The following is a 20194-nucleotide window of genomic DNA, read 5'->3' as shown; positions in this document are numbered from 1 at the left end:
ATTATGTAGGTGGAGCTGGGGGCCTGAAGGTGTGGAAAGTGTGGGGTGGGGGAGTAACAGGTCTGTCCCTGTTTGTGGAAACCACAGGAGGAGCTGTTCAGGCTGTTGCTGGGTGTGAATTGTTGATGGAGTCTTTAAACTTGTAGTTGCTGTTTTCCAGACTGAAGCAGAGTCGTTAGCTGAAAACTGGTTTTAGAGCTTCATTCAGGACACCTTCTCAGGCTCTTACAGCCTTACCTGTATCATAACAAAGTGTATAAACCCCAATCCACCTTTAACATGGTCCTTCTCCCAAACCTTCAAATAGGACTTTCTGGCCCTGTCATAGTAAAGGGCTGCTTAGAATATTAGAGCCAATGTCACAAAGTTCCTCCTGAAGTATAAGTGAGTGAGAGAGTTTCCTCACTTTGCAGCACAACACGTCTCACAAGATTTCTACAAGCAATCAGAGTGAAATTTGTACTTTGTGTTGTCAGATGAACATATGAGACACTTTGACTCTTCAGTGCAGTGTGGAGCCTAACAAAGATCTGTTTTGTGTCCCAGCTGATCAGCAGGAGGAGAAGAGTCTGACGGAGCAGCAGAGGAACATTTTCAGCCATCTGGACTCAGCTGAGTCACTACAGAGGAAACAATGAGTGTGTGTGTGTGTGTGTGTGTGTGTGTCCAAATGTGCTATAGATAATCTCTATAGCACACTCGGACCACCCATAAAGGGTTAATGGAGGGAGTTCAGTTTGTTCCACGACTGCATTTCACTCACTGCCTCTGTTTGTTTCTCTGTCACTGCAGGACCAACGTGGACCAAGAAGTCAGCGCTCTCAGGAGGCCGACAAACCTCACAGAAGAAAGGGAGAGAGAAAATACAGTTGTGACGAGTGTGGGAAGGATTTTACCGTTAAAGCTTCCCTAAAAATGCATCAGGTCATCCACACTGGAGAGAGACCGTTCAGCTGTGGAGACTGTGGAAAGTCTTTCACCCAGTCTGGAACCTTAAAAACACACCAACTCATCCACACTGGAGAGAGACCGTTCAGCTGTGGAGACTGTGGAAAGTCTTTCACCCAGTCTGGAAGCTTAAAAACACACCAACTCATCCACACTGGAGAGAGACCGTTCAGCTGTGGAGACTGTGGAAAGTCGTTTACTCAGCCTAGAAGCTTAAAATCACATCAACTCATCCACAGTGGAGTTAAAGCGTACAGCTGTGATCAGTGTGGCAGAGCTTTTACTCAGAGTAGCAGCTTACAGAGTCATCTAGTTACCCACTCTGGGATTAAAGCATACAGCTGTGACGTTTGTGGAAAAACCTTCAGCCTGAAACAGAACCGAAATACACACCTACGCATTCACACCAGACATGATGTGTACAGCTGTGATCAGTGTGGTAAACTATGTTTAACAGGCACACACTTACAACAACACATGTTTACCCACTCTGAGGAGAGACCTTATAAATGTGACTTGTGTGACAAGACTTTTAAATCTCCAAGTTACCTGAAAGCACACCAAAAGATCCACACAAGAAAGACTCTACAAGTGCAGTTACTGTGAGGTATGTATTTATATTTTTATCTTGTCAACCCAACTGTTTGAAACAACTTGTATTAGCATGTTAGCAATTTTACTGCATGGAAAAACACCTCTGAGTGATTATTCAGACTCTAATCACAGGTTTTTAGTGATAGTGTTTGAGAATTGTATTATTGTTATTGTAGCATTAAACTAGTATTAATTTAATGGTTTTACTCTTATCGTTTTTATAGCAATTTAAATTGAGCCGAGTGTGATAATGTAAACAGTAAAATGTAATTGGACTTTGGCAGAGATGCTCTTTATTTCAGGCAACGTTCAGGGTGAAAATGTTGAAGGACTGACTTACACTGTGTTTGTGTCTTTGTTTAGAAGCAGAGCGACACAGATGGATCCAGTTCTCAACCCTGTCATCGCTGTGGGAAAGACTTTTTTGCGACCTTTGCGGAAAAACTTTCAGTCATCAAAAGACCCTAAAATACATCAACGTAGACACACTGGAGACAAACTGAACTACTGTAAAGAATGTGGGAGAGGCTTCACCACTTCAAAGGACTTCAAACAATATGAATGAAAATGTGCCTCGTTACATTTTAAGCTTTCTAAACTGTTCTACTGTAGTGTTCATGTTGAGTGGTTAGCTTTGTTCCAGCAGTTGAATCAAAAAATCTGTTTCCTGTTATCATGTTTTTAATGAATGCATCGATCCATGTTTTCTGCAGTTTTTTTTCAGCTTGTTTGTTATGAGATCCTGCAACAGTTAAACCAAAATTTTATATGTTAAATAAAGAAATGGTTTACTGACAAAGAGTTTGAGCCGTGATGTCATTTCCTGTATATCAGAGCAACACCTGAAGTTACCAATGTTTAAAGTCATAGTCAAATTATGTGTCAGCATGACCTTGTGAAAACTGCTTGGCGCTGCTTCACTATGTTATCTGCTAACTGTTAGGGCGTAGAAGGACGAAACTCCCAGGATGACCAGTGCCAGAGAGTTGTGTGTGGGGGGATAAAGGAGAAGCTGAGGCATCCCAAAGTTAAAGCTGGCATAACTGAACCTTAATGTTTGATGTGTGTTGTGGTTCTCTTGCGCGCAGTAATTAATAGCTTGAACACAGCAGAGCTTGATATAAAGACCTGGGTAACAACCAACTTTATGCCGCTGATTATACTTGGCCCTAAAATACCTAGAAATGTGGTATCTAACCAGATACTTGCTCTGGATGCCATTACCTTGGCCTCCAGTCACACCTTGGAGTAATATTTGACCAGGACATTAAACAAATATTTAGGTCTGTGTGATGGACTGAGTTGGAAAAGCAGGAGTCACAAGAATTATTAGAAAAACAGGGTTTTTATTCATTTAACCCAAAAATTATGTTTACAAAAGTAATTAATGTTGAGCTCATAAAAAAGGTCAAAGAAACAAAACTGAACTCGGGCAAAGAACTGCAAACTTAACAAACCAAATGACTGCACAAAGAAATATAACTGACCTAAACATGAAATGGCACAGAAGGTCCATCTGCTGTATATCACTGGGAAAGAAAAGAAGGGGAGCTAATTTCACGCAGAGATGGAGAAAGATAATAAAGACAGGAGAGGAAGAAGAGAGGTGAGATTTAAGGGTAAGGACTGCTTATATTAAGAGTCGGTGAAGGTTCTCAGCCATCCAGGTCATCGTAGTCTAAGGAGCTTGGAAAGAAAAGCGTCTGGACTTCCTTAAGTTGCTTGAAGACGCTTCACCTCTCATCCGAGAAGCTTCTTCAGTTCTCAAGAAGCTCATCACAAAGACGGCAGCTGCAGAGAGTGACGGTACAGTAGAGCGACACAAGAGGGCGCCATTACACAAGCTTACTGCTCACAAGCAGCCAAGCACAGCAGCAACTACTGTATACAACTGGAGTAAGGTGGAAATTAACAAAGGACAGTGTTAAAAGTAGAATGAGAGTGGTGTAAGGCAAGTTGAAAGATCCACAATAAGTTTCTATAACATGTTCATCAAAGGTAACTTAATTTCTACTGTACTTCAAAGTGATGCTTTGTAGTTTAGGGAAGAGTTCTGTGTGCTTGTTTAAGGTCGAACTATGAGTGAAGTTCGCAGGGTTCTTTCAGTACAAACGCATCTGCATTAAGAGTGAATGTCATTACAGCTAAAGTATATGCAACAGTAACCCCAGAGTAATACTTAAGGATTTTGAAATCTAAACACAGACCATTAAATGACATTTAACTATACTCACAAGACGGTTGACAAAGATCTCCAAGAGCACTATGCTGTACCACTTACTGCAGTGGAAGAAGATGATGCTGAGCAAATTACAGAACTACAGACTGCTCATAAAAGCGAAAGAGTATGAACACTAACCGAAAAGGCTAAAGAGCTTTAAGAGAAGGACTTCAACATTTTGTGGCATCAGTGGCGGTCCTAGCCTGTTTGGCGCCCTGGGCGAACACTCCCTCTGCTGGGGCATGTGACCTGGACTCACACTCACTGCAGCCCTGAACTTTTCTAAAAGATACATCTGAAAGGCTTTCTTTGCAATTAAGCAGATCTTTAATCTTTTATCTCCCTGTAATGAAGTCTGCGTGATGTCTGAGTGTAGTCATGTGACAGCTGTGCAGAAAATGGTGATTGAATTAAAAGCCAGCAGGCCTCATCTAAACGCATCTTAAGTGCAGAAGGCAAAACCTATATACCAAAAGCACATTTTGGTCATTGCATTATCAGCGACAGCAGCTGGTGTGGTTCTGCACTGGACGAAGAAAAGAGGTAAAATGATATTATGCCGTCTTTTGAATTTACATGCTGCTTGCATCGATGATGCTTTACAGGTCAGGGGACTATGACTGAATACGGTCATGTTCGGTTTCGTGTAGCGATGGGTAGATGAGGCCTCGTGAAGCGTTTCAGCACAAACTGTATCCATGCTGTGTCGACACAGTGTTGCTGTTTTGCTCCATGCTGACACCTGCTGGACCTTAAATACCATTGCAGGCAACTTGAGACTCACAACAGACACTGATTCAATGGCCAAGTCACACTTGTACACTGTAAGGTATTGTACTTTCCATGGAATCATTTTATATCTTTTACATTGCAAATATTTTACACATCTTTATTTTATACTCTACAAATATATTGTGAATGACATTAAGTGAAAATTAAAATGAAAGTATTGTGAATGTAATATTACCCATTTGACTCAGAGTTTATTATAAATTTCTATTCAGAAAAAAAAGTTTATCCAATGTTTTTGAATTCAGTCTATTGCATTTTTTTTTTTTTGCACCATTTCCACAGCTTTGGAAAACTCACAGGCACAGATGAAGCTGGGCTACACAAAAACTGTAAAGCCAGGTGGATAAGGTTCTGATAATATGTCTTCCTTTCCCCCCAGTACGTTAAAGGATCCTCTGATCTTGGAATTTTTCTCTCCGACACTCTCCACAATACTAAGGGGTTGGCAGTCCTTTATAATAAAATTCAGGACTGCCTGGTCCAGAACAGTCTTCCTAGATGAAAATAATAAAACACATATTAATTAAAACAAATGATGATAAAGATGTTCAGTGTCTATATAGGCCCACCAGTGTTCATCCTCGGTGTGTTTGTCTCCTCATTTTCATGTTTGGCTCTGTAATGCCTAAACACTGAGGAGGTGCTTTTGTTTGTGTAAGAAAGCTCCGCAGAACAGATGCGACATTTAACCTGCATAAAATGAAATAAATAATTTACACTTCAAGTCACATTGCTGTTTTTCCTATTATGATAGGTTACACTGAAACAAAGACAGACAAACTATTACCTTATTTGCAGTTAAAAGATCAAAATGATCCCACACAGCAGAAACATTTCTTTTTCTTTCGGGCTCCATTTTGTTATGGAGAGATGTGTATTTTTTTTATCTTTGCGAGAGTAATTTTGTGTTTTTTGGTGGCGACTCATTCCGTTGACAGATGCGGAACCTTTTAAACACAGATTGGGTCGTTGGCAATGAGCGATACTGCAGCTGTGTCGATCACGTGACTTTTTCTTAAAGCGACGCACGCAGGCTTTGCTATGTGAGCTTGATACATGCGTCGGTGCGTCAGTGTTGCAGGACCCATCACATTAAATCATTTTTCTTGTTTCTGTTGCAGATTTGTCCCACAGCTTTGAAAACCAGTTACATGTTTAATCCGATGATCCTGCAACATTTTCTGGTTTGTTTGGGAGAGTTTTTGGTGACGAAATATGCAAATGGGTGTTCAACAGAAAATAACACGACAAGTTACAAAAACCCCCGCAGATTTAATAAGTTTGTTTTTGAGTTGAATATCGCATATTATTCATTTTGACCTGTAACACAGTCTGAAGTGTATTTCATGCCCGTAACTTCACTTGCATGTGTAAACAGGCCCCTTTTTAACCTTTGCAGCAGGAATTATGGTTCTGAATTTAAAGAAACATAAAAACAGTCACTGCACCATAACTTTCATGATTTTAATGAAAACGTTAATGAAAAAAAACTTTGACTACAGGGAGCTTTGTGTTTGACTTCATCCACCTCATGTAAACTATACTATACTCACTCTACACCTACGACTGCACAGCCACTAACAGCTCCAACATCATTGTGAAGTTTGCGGACGACACTACAGTGGTGGGTCTTATCACCAACGGCGATGAGACGGCCTACAGGGAGGAGGTCAGCGCCCTGACCCACTGGTGTCAAGACAACCATCTCACCCTCAACGTCGCAAAGACAAAGGAGTTGATAGTGGACTTCCGGAGGTGCAGAGAAGTACACACCCCCATCACCATCAACGGCGCTGCTGTGGAGAGAGTGAGCAGCTTCCGGTTCCTTGGAGTACATCTGGCTGAGGATCTTACGTGGTCAGTACACACAAACAAAACAGTGAAGAAGGCGCAGCAGCGCCTCTTCTTTCTCAGGAGACTGAAAAGATTCGGCATGAGCCCCCGCATCCTCAGGACCTTCTATCACTGTGCCATTGAGAGCATCCTCACTGGATGCATCACCACCTGGTATGGCAACAGCACCGCCTACAACTGCAAAGCTCTCCAGCGAGTAGTGCGGTGCTCTGAACGGATAATCGGAGGTGAGCTTCCCTCCCTCCAAGACATCTACAGGAAGCGGTGCCTGAGGAAAGCGGGGAGGATCATCAAGGACTCCAGTCACCCCAGCCATAAACTGTTCAGACTGCTTCCATCAGGAAGGAGGTTCTGCAGCATCCGGTCCCGTACCAGCAGACTGAGAAACAGCTTCTTCCACCAGGCCATCAGACTGCTGAACACGTCATAGACACCTCAGCTTCACTACTGGAACTTTAACATTATGCACTCCATACTGTACAGTAATGCCACTGTTTTGCACATATTCAACTCTGTATATTTTATATATTTTATTTATTGTTTACTCTATTTAATTTGTAAAATATGTGTACACACACACACACACACACACACACACACACACACACGTGTAGAAAAATATTTAGTATACACATCCAGAAATGCATATACTATTATTTCAGATGTAGCCATTCTTGTATTTTGCTTGTTTACATTATTGTATTTTGCACAACTCTGTTGCTTGTGAAGCTCGCACACAAGAATTTCACTCACATGTGCTGTACCAATGTACCTGCACATGTGATGTGACAATAAAAGTGATTTGATTTGATTTAAAAGAAAACTGTGGACAGTAGGTCCCTGGTGAGGAGGCGGGACACAGCGGAGAATGTAACTAACTGCTCCTGAAGGTTTTTCATGTTCGAAGTAGAATAAAGGGCCATGCTCCAACTGATGTTCAGCCAGTATTTTAATCTTCTTTTCACCAGCAAACACCGTGAAAAACTATGGTGAAACGATCAATGAAAAACACGGATATTACATCAGCAGAACAAAAATTACAACTCAAATAAAACATACACACAAAGTAAATGCACCAACATACCGTGTGCGCCTTTCTACTGAACATTCATGAGCAATTGTAGTCCATATCTTCTATATTTCCACCCTTTACACAGGCCAGCATTCTCTTTCTGGCTGGAGCCTTCAGTCTCTGGTGACACGTGCACTTAATTGAGCATCACCCCAAAGCATGCGCACCACAAAGCGCCACACTCAGGCCAACCAGTAGGTGGCGACAACACAACATGAATCCAGATTAAACACCAAAGTTTGAACATTGCAATCACAAAATAATTACATTTCAATGCGACGGCTACAGTAACAGTAATGGTGCGTCAACGGAGCTCGTATTTGTTGCTCTGGATCTTTCTGACGATTGTAGATGGAGGTGAGTGAGATGTTTGCTGTCAGTTGATCAGAGCGTTTGTAAAAAAAAAAACATTTTGGGGAACTTGGTCGAAACTTTTCACTGTATTCAGTTTTCACGCTTTGGCTCTGCGACTGGACTTCTTTGGACTTCTTTCGATGTTTCGTGAAGGCATTTACTGCTCCCTCGTGACAAGGCGGGGTTTGTTCATTTATCTATTTATTTATTATCCCTGGCTGGAACTGAACCAACGAACTTTTGCTTAGAAGTAACGAAAATAAAGATCTACAATAAGCATCTTAACAGAGTACAGGCTGTAATAAGAAGCTTGGCGTCTGTGTTCTTCAAAAGACGCATAAACTTTTTAGTTAAAAACATTAAAAATCAGGAAACAAACTCAGCCCGACTACACGGGATTTCCTGCGACGGAGGGAAAGCCCTGAAAATCTCAGCAGGCTGAACAAAAATCTAAACGTAGACATGATGTCGCAGTCAGGATTTGAGTAATGCGTCGTATTTATCAGTGGGTCTGGAAATGCTTTTAAAGCGGAGAAGTTAACGGTCGGGCTGGGTGGGAGACGTCCTCTTCCTGAGCGACTACAATGGGACAGCAGCAAAAGCACATCTCGGCTTTTATTCGTAGCCAAAGCCAGTTACACGAGTCTGGACGGCACGTCAGTGAATGGGCTCCATAGTTAACTTTGATTATTAGAGGAAACTGTAGTTTGGTTATTGGGGCTTAGAGCAGAGGAGACATGCATCACTGTGCTTGTTAATCATGTAAATATAATCAGTAACTGAAATCTCTGAACACTGAAGTCCTTATGTCTGAATATTTGCGAAGATCAAGTATCAATGTTACTTCCTTTTTCCCTTCCTCTTCTGAAAACCTCATTCTAAGTACTTTAAACATTTCAGTTTGCTTTCCAATCAGTCCGCCCGCTTTCACTTACAAAATATTAAACAGAAGTCTAAGTTCTGTAATTTAGGTTGTAAAAATACAGCATATCAAAACACAACATAGCTAAAGATCTACAATAATTAAAAGAGTACAGGCTGTAATAACAAGCTCACACTCAGGGTTAGACACAATGTTAATAATCAGGGCCGTGCAGAGAGGTTTAAAGGGGCACATTGAACCAGGCTGAATAACAACAACAACACATTCATCAAGAATCTAATATGGGCAACAAGGCAAAGCAAACGTAGCCGATGCTTTACCTGATGGGTACAATGTTGCTGTTGAGGGGTTGCTGTGGATAGTGCTGGTGGGCAGGGCTGTGTTGATCTGAGACTGTAGACATTAAAAAGTCCACAGGAGAGATGGTAGCTGATTAAACAAGTGTCATGAGATAATAACAAAATGCAAAGATTGGTGACAGCGCTTGGAACCATAAGGACACAAAAAACTGTGAGAAATAATTTAGGCTCTGCCTGTGAATCACTCTTTGCTTCTCTTCTTCCTTCCATCCCATCTTTTCATATATCACTCTCCACTTGCTATGTGAGAACAAAGCACAACTTGCTATTGCAATAAACTATAATCTAATTATCCACACCTAACAACTCTTGCACTTAATCTAAAATAAAATGATGACAGAAAAATGTTATAGCCCTGCCTTTAGTAGCCTCACACAGCTCCTGCTGTTTCCTCCTCATGTCCTTACCAGCCATGTCTGGACAATGTTATATCATGAGTAATATTTTTTTTTAAAAATCCATCAAAATAAAACACACACATGCACGCACACAGTGACATTTTAGACCTTCAGAATACTGTATATACTATGGGCATCATGGTGCTGATCCAGAATCCTTACATTATTATTTATTACTAGAGCTACAATAATAAAGCAATGAGGAGGGGGAAGTAATAAATATGAAATAATGTCATTATGATGATTCCATTTGTTTCACTATCCACTCTGTGCAGGGCAAAGCTTATTACATGTTTAAACTGTAGAGATACAATAATTTTACTGCTGTAAAATCCTAATTTTGTCTTATTTAAAATATAAATCTAATATAATTGCTTCTTAATGTATGTTCTTTAAAATACAGCGTGTGTTTTTAATATATTATAATTATAATTATTATTATGTGGACATGCATATTAGATCGTTTTTAGTGAAATATAATCCCTCCAGAAAGGCAGGAAAAGCCCGGAAACTTACTTTAAAACTAAATATGTTCCCTAAAACGGTGACAGAGCTACAGACCCATGACAGCCTTACACAGGTAGCCAGCAGCTATGACCAGCACTACTTGTGCAGTTAATAAAAGGACAGGTAATGTTTGTCGCGCTGTTGCACACACAGCACGCTCGTTTGTTTCAGTTCGTCAGTTGCAACAAGACAGCTTACCAACGTGTACGTAATAAGCTGATACTCCTGTGTGCTACACACTACAGTGTGCGCTGTACACCTACTTACTGGTTGTGTCGCATCAGTCTGTGTCTCTGAGTTAACTTGTGTTTCTCCTACAGCTCTGGACCGCTAAAAATGCGCGTGCTCTTTGTGAGCTCGTTCCCGGCTCGTAACCAGCGCGTTCTGCCGTCTGATGCAAGCCAGATCCTTTTATTTAGCAAAACTGTGATTAATAGTTAAATATAACATTGTTGAGGGGCACAGACAGGACTCCGCACGCGCGCACACACACACAAAAAATCTTTTAAAAGTTGCCTCAACAAAAGGGCACTTTGGGCACTCATCAGGAAAGGGGCGGGTGCTCAAGCCCCTCTAGCCCCCCCTCTGCACGTGCCTGTTAATAATGTCTGAGACCTACAGTCAAAATGTTTGATTACAAAGACCGAAACTAAGAATCCCATCACTCAAAATCTGTTTCACTTAGTGAACTGAACCAAACGTAAGAGCAGATTTCAAACAAGAGAAGTTCGATAAATCACAGCCGACTGTCCAACATGAATACAAATGTAATAGCCTGCACACACTCATCACCAGCAGGTACATCTTGTTGCGTCCTCTTGCCTTCAGAGCTGCCTTCATCCTTCATTACAAAGACGCAGCTATTTTCTGGAAACCCTCCTCTGAGATTCTGTTCCACGTTGACTTGATAGCTTCTCACAGCTGCTGGAGATTTGTCAGATCCGTGATGTGAATCTGCCGTTCCACCACATCTCATAGTTGCTTTATTGGCTGTCGTTTTATAGCAGTGAACTCACAGCCATTTTCAAGAAGAGAGCGTGCTCTCCTCCTGCCTGGGTGTTTGGAGCTAGATGTGCAGGGGCCACGACTGAGAACAGGCTGCTCAGAGGGTAATTAACACTGCCCAAAAATCACTGGCTGCCCTCTGCGACCCCTGGAGGCCATGGCCAGATCCTCCTGTGTCAGAAAAAGCAGGACTATCTCAGGTGACCTCTCGCACCCCGTCCACCACCTGTTTGACTGCTGCCCTCTGGTCAGTGCCTCGGGTAAATCTCCCACTATTTAAACCCTAGTGGGAGTTGCCCATTAAGACAGAAATAATGGCTGTCCAACACAATTTTTAAGCTCTCCTCTAGTAACAGTACGAAGTTACAACATGTAACCCTTGCAGGAAGAAGTGCTGCAGCTGTTACGTATACAGTGCTGTGTAAAGGTTTTGAGCCACCACTCGTGTTTTTATAATTCACTAGAAAAATTGAGGAATTTGCAAACATTCATGGAAATACAGCATATAGGGCAAAATCGGCATTTACACAACTGTAACATGCTTGAAAGTCAACGTTTGGTTTGACCATATTTATTCTTCAACACAGCCTGAACTCTTAGGCAAGCTTATTTCTAATATTTTAAAGTTAGATGTTCTTATGTTTCAGGTACATGGGCCAGACGTGGCTGTCAAAAAGGCCAGGTGGGTCAGATACTAATAGTTGTGCTATGGACAGATTCCCCCACCTGAGCTGTAGATCTCTGCAGCTCGTCCAGAGTCACCATGGGCCTCTTGGCTGCATTTCTGATCAGCGCTCTCCTCGTTCGGCCTGTGAGTTTAGGTGGACGGCCTTGTCTTGGTAGGTTTACAGTTGTGCCGGACTCCTTCCATTTCTGAATGATGGCTTGAACAGTGCTCCGTGGGATGTTCAAGGCTTGGGAAATCTTTTTGTAGCCTAAGCCTGCTTTAAATTTCTCAATAACTTTATCCCTGACCTGTCTGGTGTGTTCTTTGGACTTCATGGTGTTGTTGCTCACAATATTCTCTTAGACAACCTCCGAGGCCGTCACAGAGCAGCTGTATTTGTACTGACATTAGATCACACACAGGTGCACTCTGTTTAGTCATTAGCACTCATCAGGCAGCGTCTATGGGCAACTGACTGCACTCAGACCAAAGGGGGCTGAATAATTATGCACACCCCACTTTGCAGTTATTTATTTGTAAAAAATGTTTGGAGTCCTGTATGATTTTCGTTCCACTTCTCACGTGTTCACCACTTTGTGTTGGTCTTTCACGTGGAATTCCAATAAAATTGATTCATGTTTGTGGAAAAGTTCAAGGGGACGAATACTTTTGCAAGCCGCTGTATGTGTTTAATTTTAGTGTTTGTCTGTTCTGATGTTTCAGATACTGAGGTGTCCTGTGTTTTCATGGAGAGATGCGTCTTACCGTGCAGTTTCAAGATTGGGAATGAAATCGTCATCCACTGGTTTAAGACACCAAGAGACCTTCATGTCCACTCATTCTACTACAGCAGAGACCAGCTTGGAAACCAGGACCAGTACTACAGAAACAGGACTTCACTGTTCAAGGACCAGATCTCCAGTGGAAATGCCTCACTCCAGCTGACAAGTGTGGAGGTTCAGGATGAGGGCAGATATAAGTGCCACACCAGCACCATCACGGGAAACCAGGAGTCATTTGTCAACCTAAAAGTGGACGGTAGGAGAAACTTGCAGTGAACATCAGCTCAGTTCTCCGTGCACTGTCAGATGAATGAAGATTTTGTGTTCATTTTTGTCATCAGATTAATGATGAGTTTTTGATCCGTGATTTTTTGTTGCAGCTCCAGTTAATAAGGTCAAAATGAATCAGGTTGAAAACAGGATCAGTTGCAGGTCAGAGGGGATCTACCCTGAACCTCAGCTCACCTGGTCCACAAGCCCTCCATCCAACATCACCTTCACTAACACCACCACAGTCGAGCGGACTGAGCAGCTGCTTTACAACATCAGCAGCTCTCAGATGCTTTCAGCCGGTGTTTATCACCTGCTCTTTATCTGCACCATCAGCACTCGCAGGAACAGGAGGAGAGCCACTCTGCAGAGACTATGTGAGTATTTCAACCAAACTAGGAGAACTGCAGATGGGACGTAGATAACTAGGAAAAATATGAAGGAAAACTGCATTAAATATGTTGTCTGTAAAATTAAAACAAACAAACAAAAAACACAAAACCTGTTTATCTATCCTGATGAAACAATGCAAGGAAATCTATCCGTGATGTATCTTCGTCACCGTGCACTTTCAGATAAAATGCAGCATCCACACAAAGACTGTGGACCTTTAAAAAGTGTCAAGATGAACAAGGCGCACCAGAATGATCAAAAAGCAGAAAAGTTAAAGGCGGACTTTGGATGTGGTTTATGCAAAAAAGAAGAAAAAACTGTTGAGCTCTCTCTCATCAAAACACTGTTAGAAAATACAGGAATTTCTTTAAATATCAGTAATAACATACATATATCAGTATGTGGAGGGCTCAGCTGCAGGGGTCTATATGAGCTCAGTGAAAACAAGGAAGATTGGTCTGCCAGCGGGGCAGAGGTCACTGAGGTATTTATTAAGCTGTTTGGTGGTTGGTGCACTGAGGTGGATGAAATTCAACTCAAGTTCTTTTAGGCTTTGGGTCTTGAAGGCTTCTCCTGGGTGACATCAGTGGGGGTTTGGGGACAGCTCCTCCGGATTGGTGCTCTGGATCCACAGAGGAACTAGAGGGTTCACATTTCTCAGCCATCCTGGGAAGGTCCGTGCTACGATACTTTTAGGAAGACTCCAAGCTTCAGGAGGAACAGTGCAGCATGGATCAGTCTGATACCCTGTTACAAATATCTGAGGATATTGACTTGGATGTTTTGTTCTAGAAGTGAAGCACAACAGTGGGTGTGTGATGACATTCGTAGACGACATCACGAGTTCCTGTTGATATCCCAAATTCATGGCTGTCTGAGAGTCCCTCAGAGTCAGGACTCCTCTTCTTTACCATTTTTCCTGCTTTTTGTTACAGAATTAAAATCACCAAACACAAACTTTGTATCCTTAACTTTTGCCGGTGAGTTTAAGTTTCGCTTCTCGTCCAATTGCATTCTGTCTTCTCTGCATTGTAAGATGCTGTGGCAACAGAACCTGAAAACTCAAGCAAATATCACATCACTGATGAGTGTTGGACAACGCTCTTTGCTGGGGTCTTTTGGCTGGTGAGGGTTCACTATGTGGTTACCATGGATATGTCTGTGAAGGTTCTCAGTCATCCAGGTCATCGTAGTCAAAGGAGCTTGCAAAGAAAAGCGTCTGGACTTCTTTAAGTTACTTGAAGACGTTTCACCTCTCATCCGAGAAGCTTCTTCAGTTCTAAGGTCAAATGGTGGAGAGTCCCAGATATAAACCTAGTGGGAGTTTCCCCCCACAGAGGGACAAAAGGACCCCCTGATGATCCTCTAATTGCCTGAGCCAAGGTGTGAAACTGGGTGTGGGTCTCAATCAGCCAGAGTTTCGGGTGAGTTCATTGTGAAACCTGGCCCCACCTTATCATGCAAATTCCTGAGATCAGATGGCCCAGGATGTGAGTGGGCGTTAAGGCAAAACGTCTTCAAGTATCTTAAAGAAGTCCAGATGCTTTTCTTTGCAAGCTCCTTTGATTACCATGGATACATGACGCTCTGTGTGGGAGTGCTCGCCTCGGCTCGGTGTTGCTTGGGGCTGCATGGACCTCTTAGTAATTTCCCAAGACTGTAGTTTTTAATATTGTTGTTAATCATTTACGTTGTATGCCTTCAGCTGATATCAGTGGTCCCAGCACTGGTGTGACAATCCCCTGCACCCCCTCAAACACTTCACTCACCAACTTCACCCTCCTCTGGAGATTCAACCACACTCAGACCGTCCTGAGCCAGTCCTGGACCGACGTCACCTACTCGGTGTCAGACGGGTGGAGGCAGAAGGTGGAGAATGTGTCCAAGTCAGGCAGCCTCATGCTAAAGGACTTATCCACAAAGCAGGAGGGGATGTACACCTGTAAGCTCAGTAATGCTGAGGAGACGCACATTACCCACATCCACCTGAGAATAACTGAAGGTAAGATCGAGCTGATATAAAACACTGCAGGGAGAAACTTGCCCAGCTGATGACCAGATAAAGCCAGATTTCTAAAGAAATTAATTAATCATTGGGCGATCGTGGCTCAAGAGTTGGGAGTTCGCCTTGTAATTGGAAGGTTGCCGGTTCGAGCCCCGGCTTGGGCAGTCTCGGTTGTTGTGTCCTTGGGCAAGACACTTCACCCATTGCCTACTGGTGGTGGTCAGAGGGCGCCAGTGTCTGTGCGCCCCAGGGTGGCTATGCAAATAAATTTGGATAATTGGACAAAAGCATAAAATAAACTACTAAATGTGTATTTTGGACATTTTCTTTGCATTGGTTTAAAAAGTGAAACAACATGACCCAAAATCTCAACTTCTCATAACAAATAACTTCTTACCTGTAGAGTCCTGACTAAATGTGTAACCATGCACCTGCCAGAGCTTTTATTATTGCATTTGTAAAGTGGGGACATTCAGCCAGACAAAGACTTATTCTACTCAGAAATAATAATAATGGATTGGATTTATATAGCGCTTTTCAAGGCACCCAAAGCGCTTTACAATACCACTATTCATTCACTCTCACATTCACACACTGGTGGAGGCAGCTACAGTTGTAGCCACAGCTGCCCTGGGGCAGACTGACAGAAGCGAGGCTGCCATATCGCGCCATCGGCCCCTCTGGCCAACACCAGTAGGCAAGTAGGGTAAAGTGTCTTGCCCAGGGACACAACGACCAGGACAGAGAGCCCAGGGATTGAACCGGCGACCTTCCGGTTACAGATGCAATTCCCAACCCCCTGAGCCACGGTCGCCCACACCCAGAAATGTTTGCTGTTGAAACATAACTACACAGACCAATAACGTAAAAGTAAAGATTCAGTGTAACTGTATCAAAAGTGAACCTATCAGTGTTTCTGCAGCTATGACCTCGTGTTATTACTGCACCTGAGCTTTACTCATAATTTCCTAAAATAAGACATGTGAGCGACTGTGAGGGGAACAATTGGAGGGGAAATGGACTTTTTTACAGGTTTCTCTCTTCATGGTTCAGTTAACAAGTTAAAGCTTATTGAGGAAGTGAATCTGTCAGTTGAACCAAAACAGAAAACATAACTAATCCTGATGCAGCAGCAAGTTTTACTGTCACTTAGTCATCATACACTTCAGTTTTTGAATAATTCAGCAGTAAAACAAGCCTGTCGGGATTACAGTAATATTCTGGTGCGCAAACTAGTATGAAGTATTAAGTCAGCTGTGTTTATACTTATAAAGATCATGTACATTCTTTGATAATCACCAACATTATGATTAGTAACTGTACTTTCATTACACATTTTTCCACAGGGGCTCGCTCTAACACTGCAGTCATTACTACAGCTGTTATGTGTGGACTGGTATTGATCGGCCTGTCGATCGCTGCCCTAATCTCCATCAGGAGGTCTGTGCTACACTTTAATCACTTTGTTTGACTTTGAGTTGTTTATAGTCCAGGGTTGAATCACTGCAGTGTCTACACACCATAGAGTGTGATGGCGTTTGTTTGTGCTGGTCTGTCTGCATCGTTCTGCCATCATGAGGGAAACTAATCTGTTCATGTCACACTTTGAGCTGATAAATATTGAACAGCTGGTACTTTTGTTCAAGTAAAAAAAAAGAAAGTTGATTCTGTTCATCTGCACGTAGCGTTTTGTGGGAGAAACGTTTCGTCACTCATCCAAGTGACTTCTTCAGTCTCAGCTGACTGCAGGTTTCAATCTTATAAACAGTACATTTGCATAATGACTGAAATCAGCCCACTGAAGGAACAAAGGGCTGGGAGGTCAGTTCCTTAATCTTAAGCAGAGAGTTTAGATGAAGGAACTCGGGAACTATGTTACTGATGACACCCAGTTTGTGCTCCAGTGGATGACGAGAGTCAAACCTTAAATACTGATCCGTATGTGTAGGTTTATGGTGCACGTCTGCTCCCACAAAACGCTACGTGCAGAATCAACTTTTGGAGATTTACTTACCTGGATGATTGAGCATGCACCAAGACAATGAAACTCTCAGGGTTTTTTACAATAAGGTGAAAAGAAAGCACCAAAAACATCAGTGAAGTACAAAAACAATAAAAATATATAACAAATATAACAAGAAACAAACAACTTAATGAAACAGGAAATAAACTAATTCATTGTGGATACAGAAAAATGAATACTAAACTAACGGATCCTATAAATAGATTTTAAAAAATCTAAATTTTTCTACTTGATATGATGTAACAGCTACTGTAGATTAGACATGAATGACTTTCTGACCTTCTTATTCTGAGGACGAATATGTGTCTTACTGTCTTTTTATTTTGCGGGTGACTGTGTAATGAAGCCGAGCCTCATCCATAACCTTTGTTCATGGCATCAGCTGAGTTTACCTCATCATTGCCAACGTCTCTAATACATAGTTAATATTACATTGATTCATTAATTGTACTAAATTTAATAATCAGGAAGTTAAGAAAGGATTCATCAATCATCCGCAGGACAGTTGGATAGAACAGCAATAATCACATGAGCCTTCTTTTTCTGTGTATTACAATATACAGCTACCCACTGCTGCTAACGCGCTACAGACACGCGGCCTTTGTATCGTCGTCACAAACCAGGATGGACTCTGTTTTGTTCAGAGTCACAACAAAGAGAAACCTTATTTTACTACCTGATGAAGAACAAAGTAAAAACATAGTGACGTAGAGTTAACCATTAGGCTGTTTTCACCAACAGTCTCTGTATGCAGTCAGCTCAGATCAGACGCTGCTGTGATTTGAAAAATGCTGACCCCTGGTGGACAAAGTCTTAATTACAAGAACTAGTTCAACTTGACTCACTTGTACTTGTTTAGTCTACGAAACAATTGATAGACTAAACATGCTGTATCAGTATTATTAGAGGTGGGGAAATGGACCATAAGCATATTTGTCTGTTCAAAGATGTTTGATGAAGGACCATCACTGAGAACTCTTGAAAACAACGTTTGTAAATCAGCAGTCTTGCCTTTGACAATCTGTTGTGTTTAAAGGATGTGCTGAATGTGTTTATGCTTCAATTGATTCCTTTTCTTTCAAGAATTGTCTCCAGTTTTATTCTTACCTGAAGTGAAAACATCCCAGTGAAAATGTGGCCAACTGTCAGTTTAGACAAAGGTTTCAAAACAGCCACAGCTGTTAGTTTGTGTGTGTAAGCTAACAGCTAAAATAATGTTAATTATTAGTTTTTAGCGCTTAGTTTTTTATGTTGTTTAGTCTAGAAAACATTTTTGGCCAATACTCTGACAGTATTATGATCACTATGATCACAACACAGCTAAACACAGATCAGGTTCAGCATCTAAACTGCTGATGCAGACCTCTATAGAGGGGGGACGTCACGCTCTGACGTTTTTCTGGCCTAATGTTTAACACTGAAATGTTTCCCATTTAAAAAATTTCAAAAACGCCTTTTTCGATTGATATATGTTTGTAATTTGCTGATATTTGCACAATTTGAATGAAAATGTGAATTTCTGTAAATGTCTTAATTAAAAAACAGTGGTCGCATGCCAATAAAGATTTCTGTCATAATGTATATGTAAGTGAAGAACTGAGACTTTATTTTTTCAACCCTGTGATACTTAGTGTATCACATTTGATACATCACATTACATCATCAATAGTGATGCGCGAATCGTTCAATACTGGAGAATCACTTTACTGACTCATGAATCATGATTCACAAGTCCAACTGACTCACTGACTCATCCCTGTTGCTGTTAGCAGCAATGTATCTAGCTTATAATTAAAATTGTGGAGAAAAACACAACATCCAGTATCTTAACAAAAACATTTCTGCTCTGAACTGGAAGAAAAGACCTTGAGTAGAAGCTCAACCAATGTTGAGCTTCTACTCAATGCGCTTTAACCAATGTTAAAGCGCATTACCGCCCCCAGGCTCACATTTCAGTGGACATTTAGATGAGAAAATATATATTTAACACATTTAAGGAAAATACTAATAAAATAAAAATAAACAAAATAAATGTTTATTAAGCAATTTTGATAGGAAATTGCTTAATTTTAGAAATTTTTTTACTCTTTTTTTGCTCTATAAAATAGTTGTTTTTAGAATCATTCATCTTAGCAGTGGGATTTACATGAAAAGAGAAACAAATTAAGTTTGAGTGAAAATGTACATTTTTTTGCACTCTCTGGTCAACTGACTCAGTGAATCAAATGACTCAAATAAGCCGATTCACTTTGGTGAGTGACTCATTAAAACTCGATTCAGTAAAAAGTATCAAATTTACCATCACTACCTGTGTCGGGTAATCTCGGCGAGTTTTTGTGAAGCGCGTATCGAGGCTCGCTTTGATTACGTATGCAGTGACTGATTCAGTAACTGGCTCGCCGGTTCGCGCCAGATTCGAAATAAAATGGGCAGCAAAACACAGCTGATTGGAAGAAGGAAGAGATTTTTTTAAAATCTCATCTCTTCTAATAAAGTATGCACACAGTAATAAATATCACGAATGATAAGAACCATAATATAAATAAACAACACTACAGATCCTATAATCTGATTTCTGTCTTTTAGTTTTTTAAAAAGTGAAGCGCCACACACTAGTTTGTGTCATTATCCAGATGTACATAAGCATTACACAGTTACTAGGGGTGGGTTTTGATGATCGATTAAAATCGATTCTTGGATAACGTCATATCGATTCATTAAAATCCTGAATCAATTTTTTTTATATAAATGTATTTTGCCCGAAATGCCAGAATCTCAGGTTAAACCTCACAAAATTTCAACAACCACCAAACAGCTAAAGCAGTAAATGAGAGCAGGAACACAGATTCTGCACAAAGACATAAACACAAAGCACAGAGCCTCCGACGGATCAGAAGCAGTGAGATGTCGCCTTTCTCACCCGACGGCTCGTACGTGGACATGGACACGGTCGGGACTGAAAGCCGACAGCTCGCTGATTCTGATGTTTCGGCGGGTCCGCGCTTTGTGTTTACGCCCTTTTTGCACCGATTCTAAAGCTGTTTGATCTCTCTCCAAACAATATTGA

At 41.4% G+C, this 20194-nt stretch overlaps 2 protein-coding genes across 6 annotated transcripts in view; both read left to right on the top strand.

The window, feature by feature from the left end:
- LOC309713967 (uncharacterized protein) overlaps nt 1-2488 on the top strand; it is a 279275-nt gene extending 276787 nt beyond the window's left edge. Inside the window, exons 3-5 of one of the 5 annotated variants that reach the window (XR_014278759.1) lie at nt 547-652; nt 793-1555; nt 1906-2474. The gene's annotated coding sequence lies outside the window, so the exon portion shown is untranslated. Of the gene's footprint in view, nt 1-546; nt 1556-1905 lie in introns of all 5 variants that reach the window. The other 4 variants (XR_014278760.1, XR_014278757.1, XR_014278758.1 and 1 more) reach the window with 4 other exon arrangements.
- A 5176-nt stretch (nt 2489-7664) lies between these two features.
- On the top strand, nt 7665-18708 carry LOC309714469 (V-set domain containing T-cell activation inhibitor 1-like). The gene is made up of 6 exons (XM_082546961.1): nt 7665-7838; nt 12378-12692; nt 12817-13083; nt 14805-15101; nt 16451-16544; nt 17691-18708. The coding sequence occupies exons 1-6, from the start codon at nt 7778-7780 to the stop codon at nt 17836-17838; spliced, it is 1182 nt and encodes a 393-aa protein (XP_082403087.1). The 5' UTR covers nt 7665-7777; the 3' UTR covers nt 17839-18708.
- The last annotated feature ends 1486 nt before the right edge of the window (nt 18709-20194 follow it).

Source organism: Aulonocara stuartgranti, assembly GCF_965226115.1.
Source record: "Aulonocara stuartgranti genome assembly, chromosome: 9".
Lineage (NCBI taxonomy): Eukaryota > Metazoa > Chordata > Actinopteri > Cichliformes > Cichlidae > Aulonocara > Aulonocara stuartgranti.
This window is presented reverse-complemented; position numbering and strand designations above follow the sequence as displayed.

Coding starts and splice junctions, on each gene's coding strand:
- LOC309714469 (XM_082546961.1), top strand. CDS start 7,778: ATGGTGCGTCAACGGAGCTCGTATTTGTTGCTCTGGATCTTTCTGACG. Junction 7,839..12,377: donor TCTGACGATTGTAGATGGAG/GTGAGTGAGATG, acceptor CTGATGTTTCAG/ATACTGAGGTGTCCTGTGTT. Junction 13,084..14,804: donor AGCCACTCTGCAGAGACTAT/GTGAGTATTTCA, acceptor GTATGCCTTCAG/CTGATATCAGTGGTCCCAGC.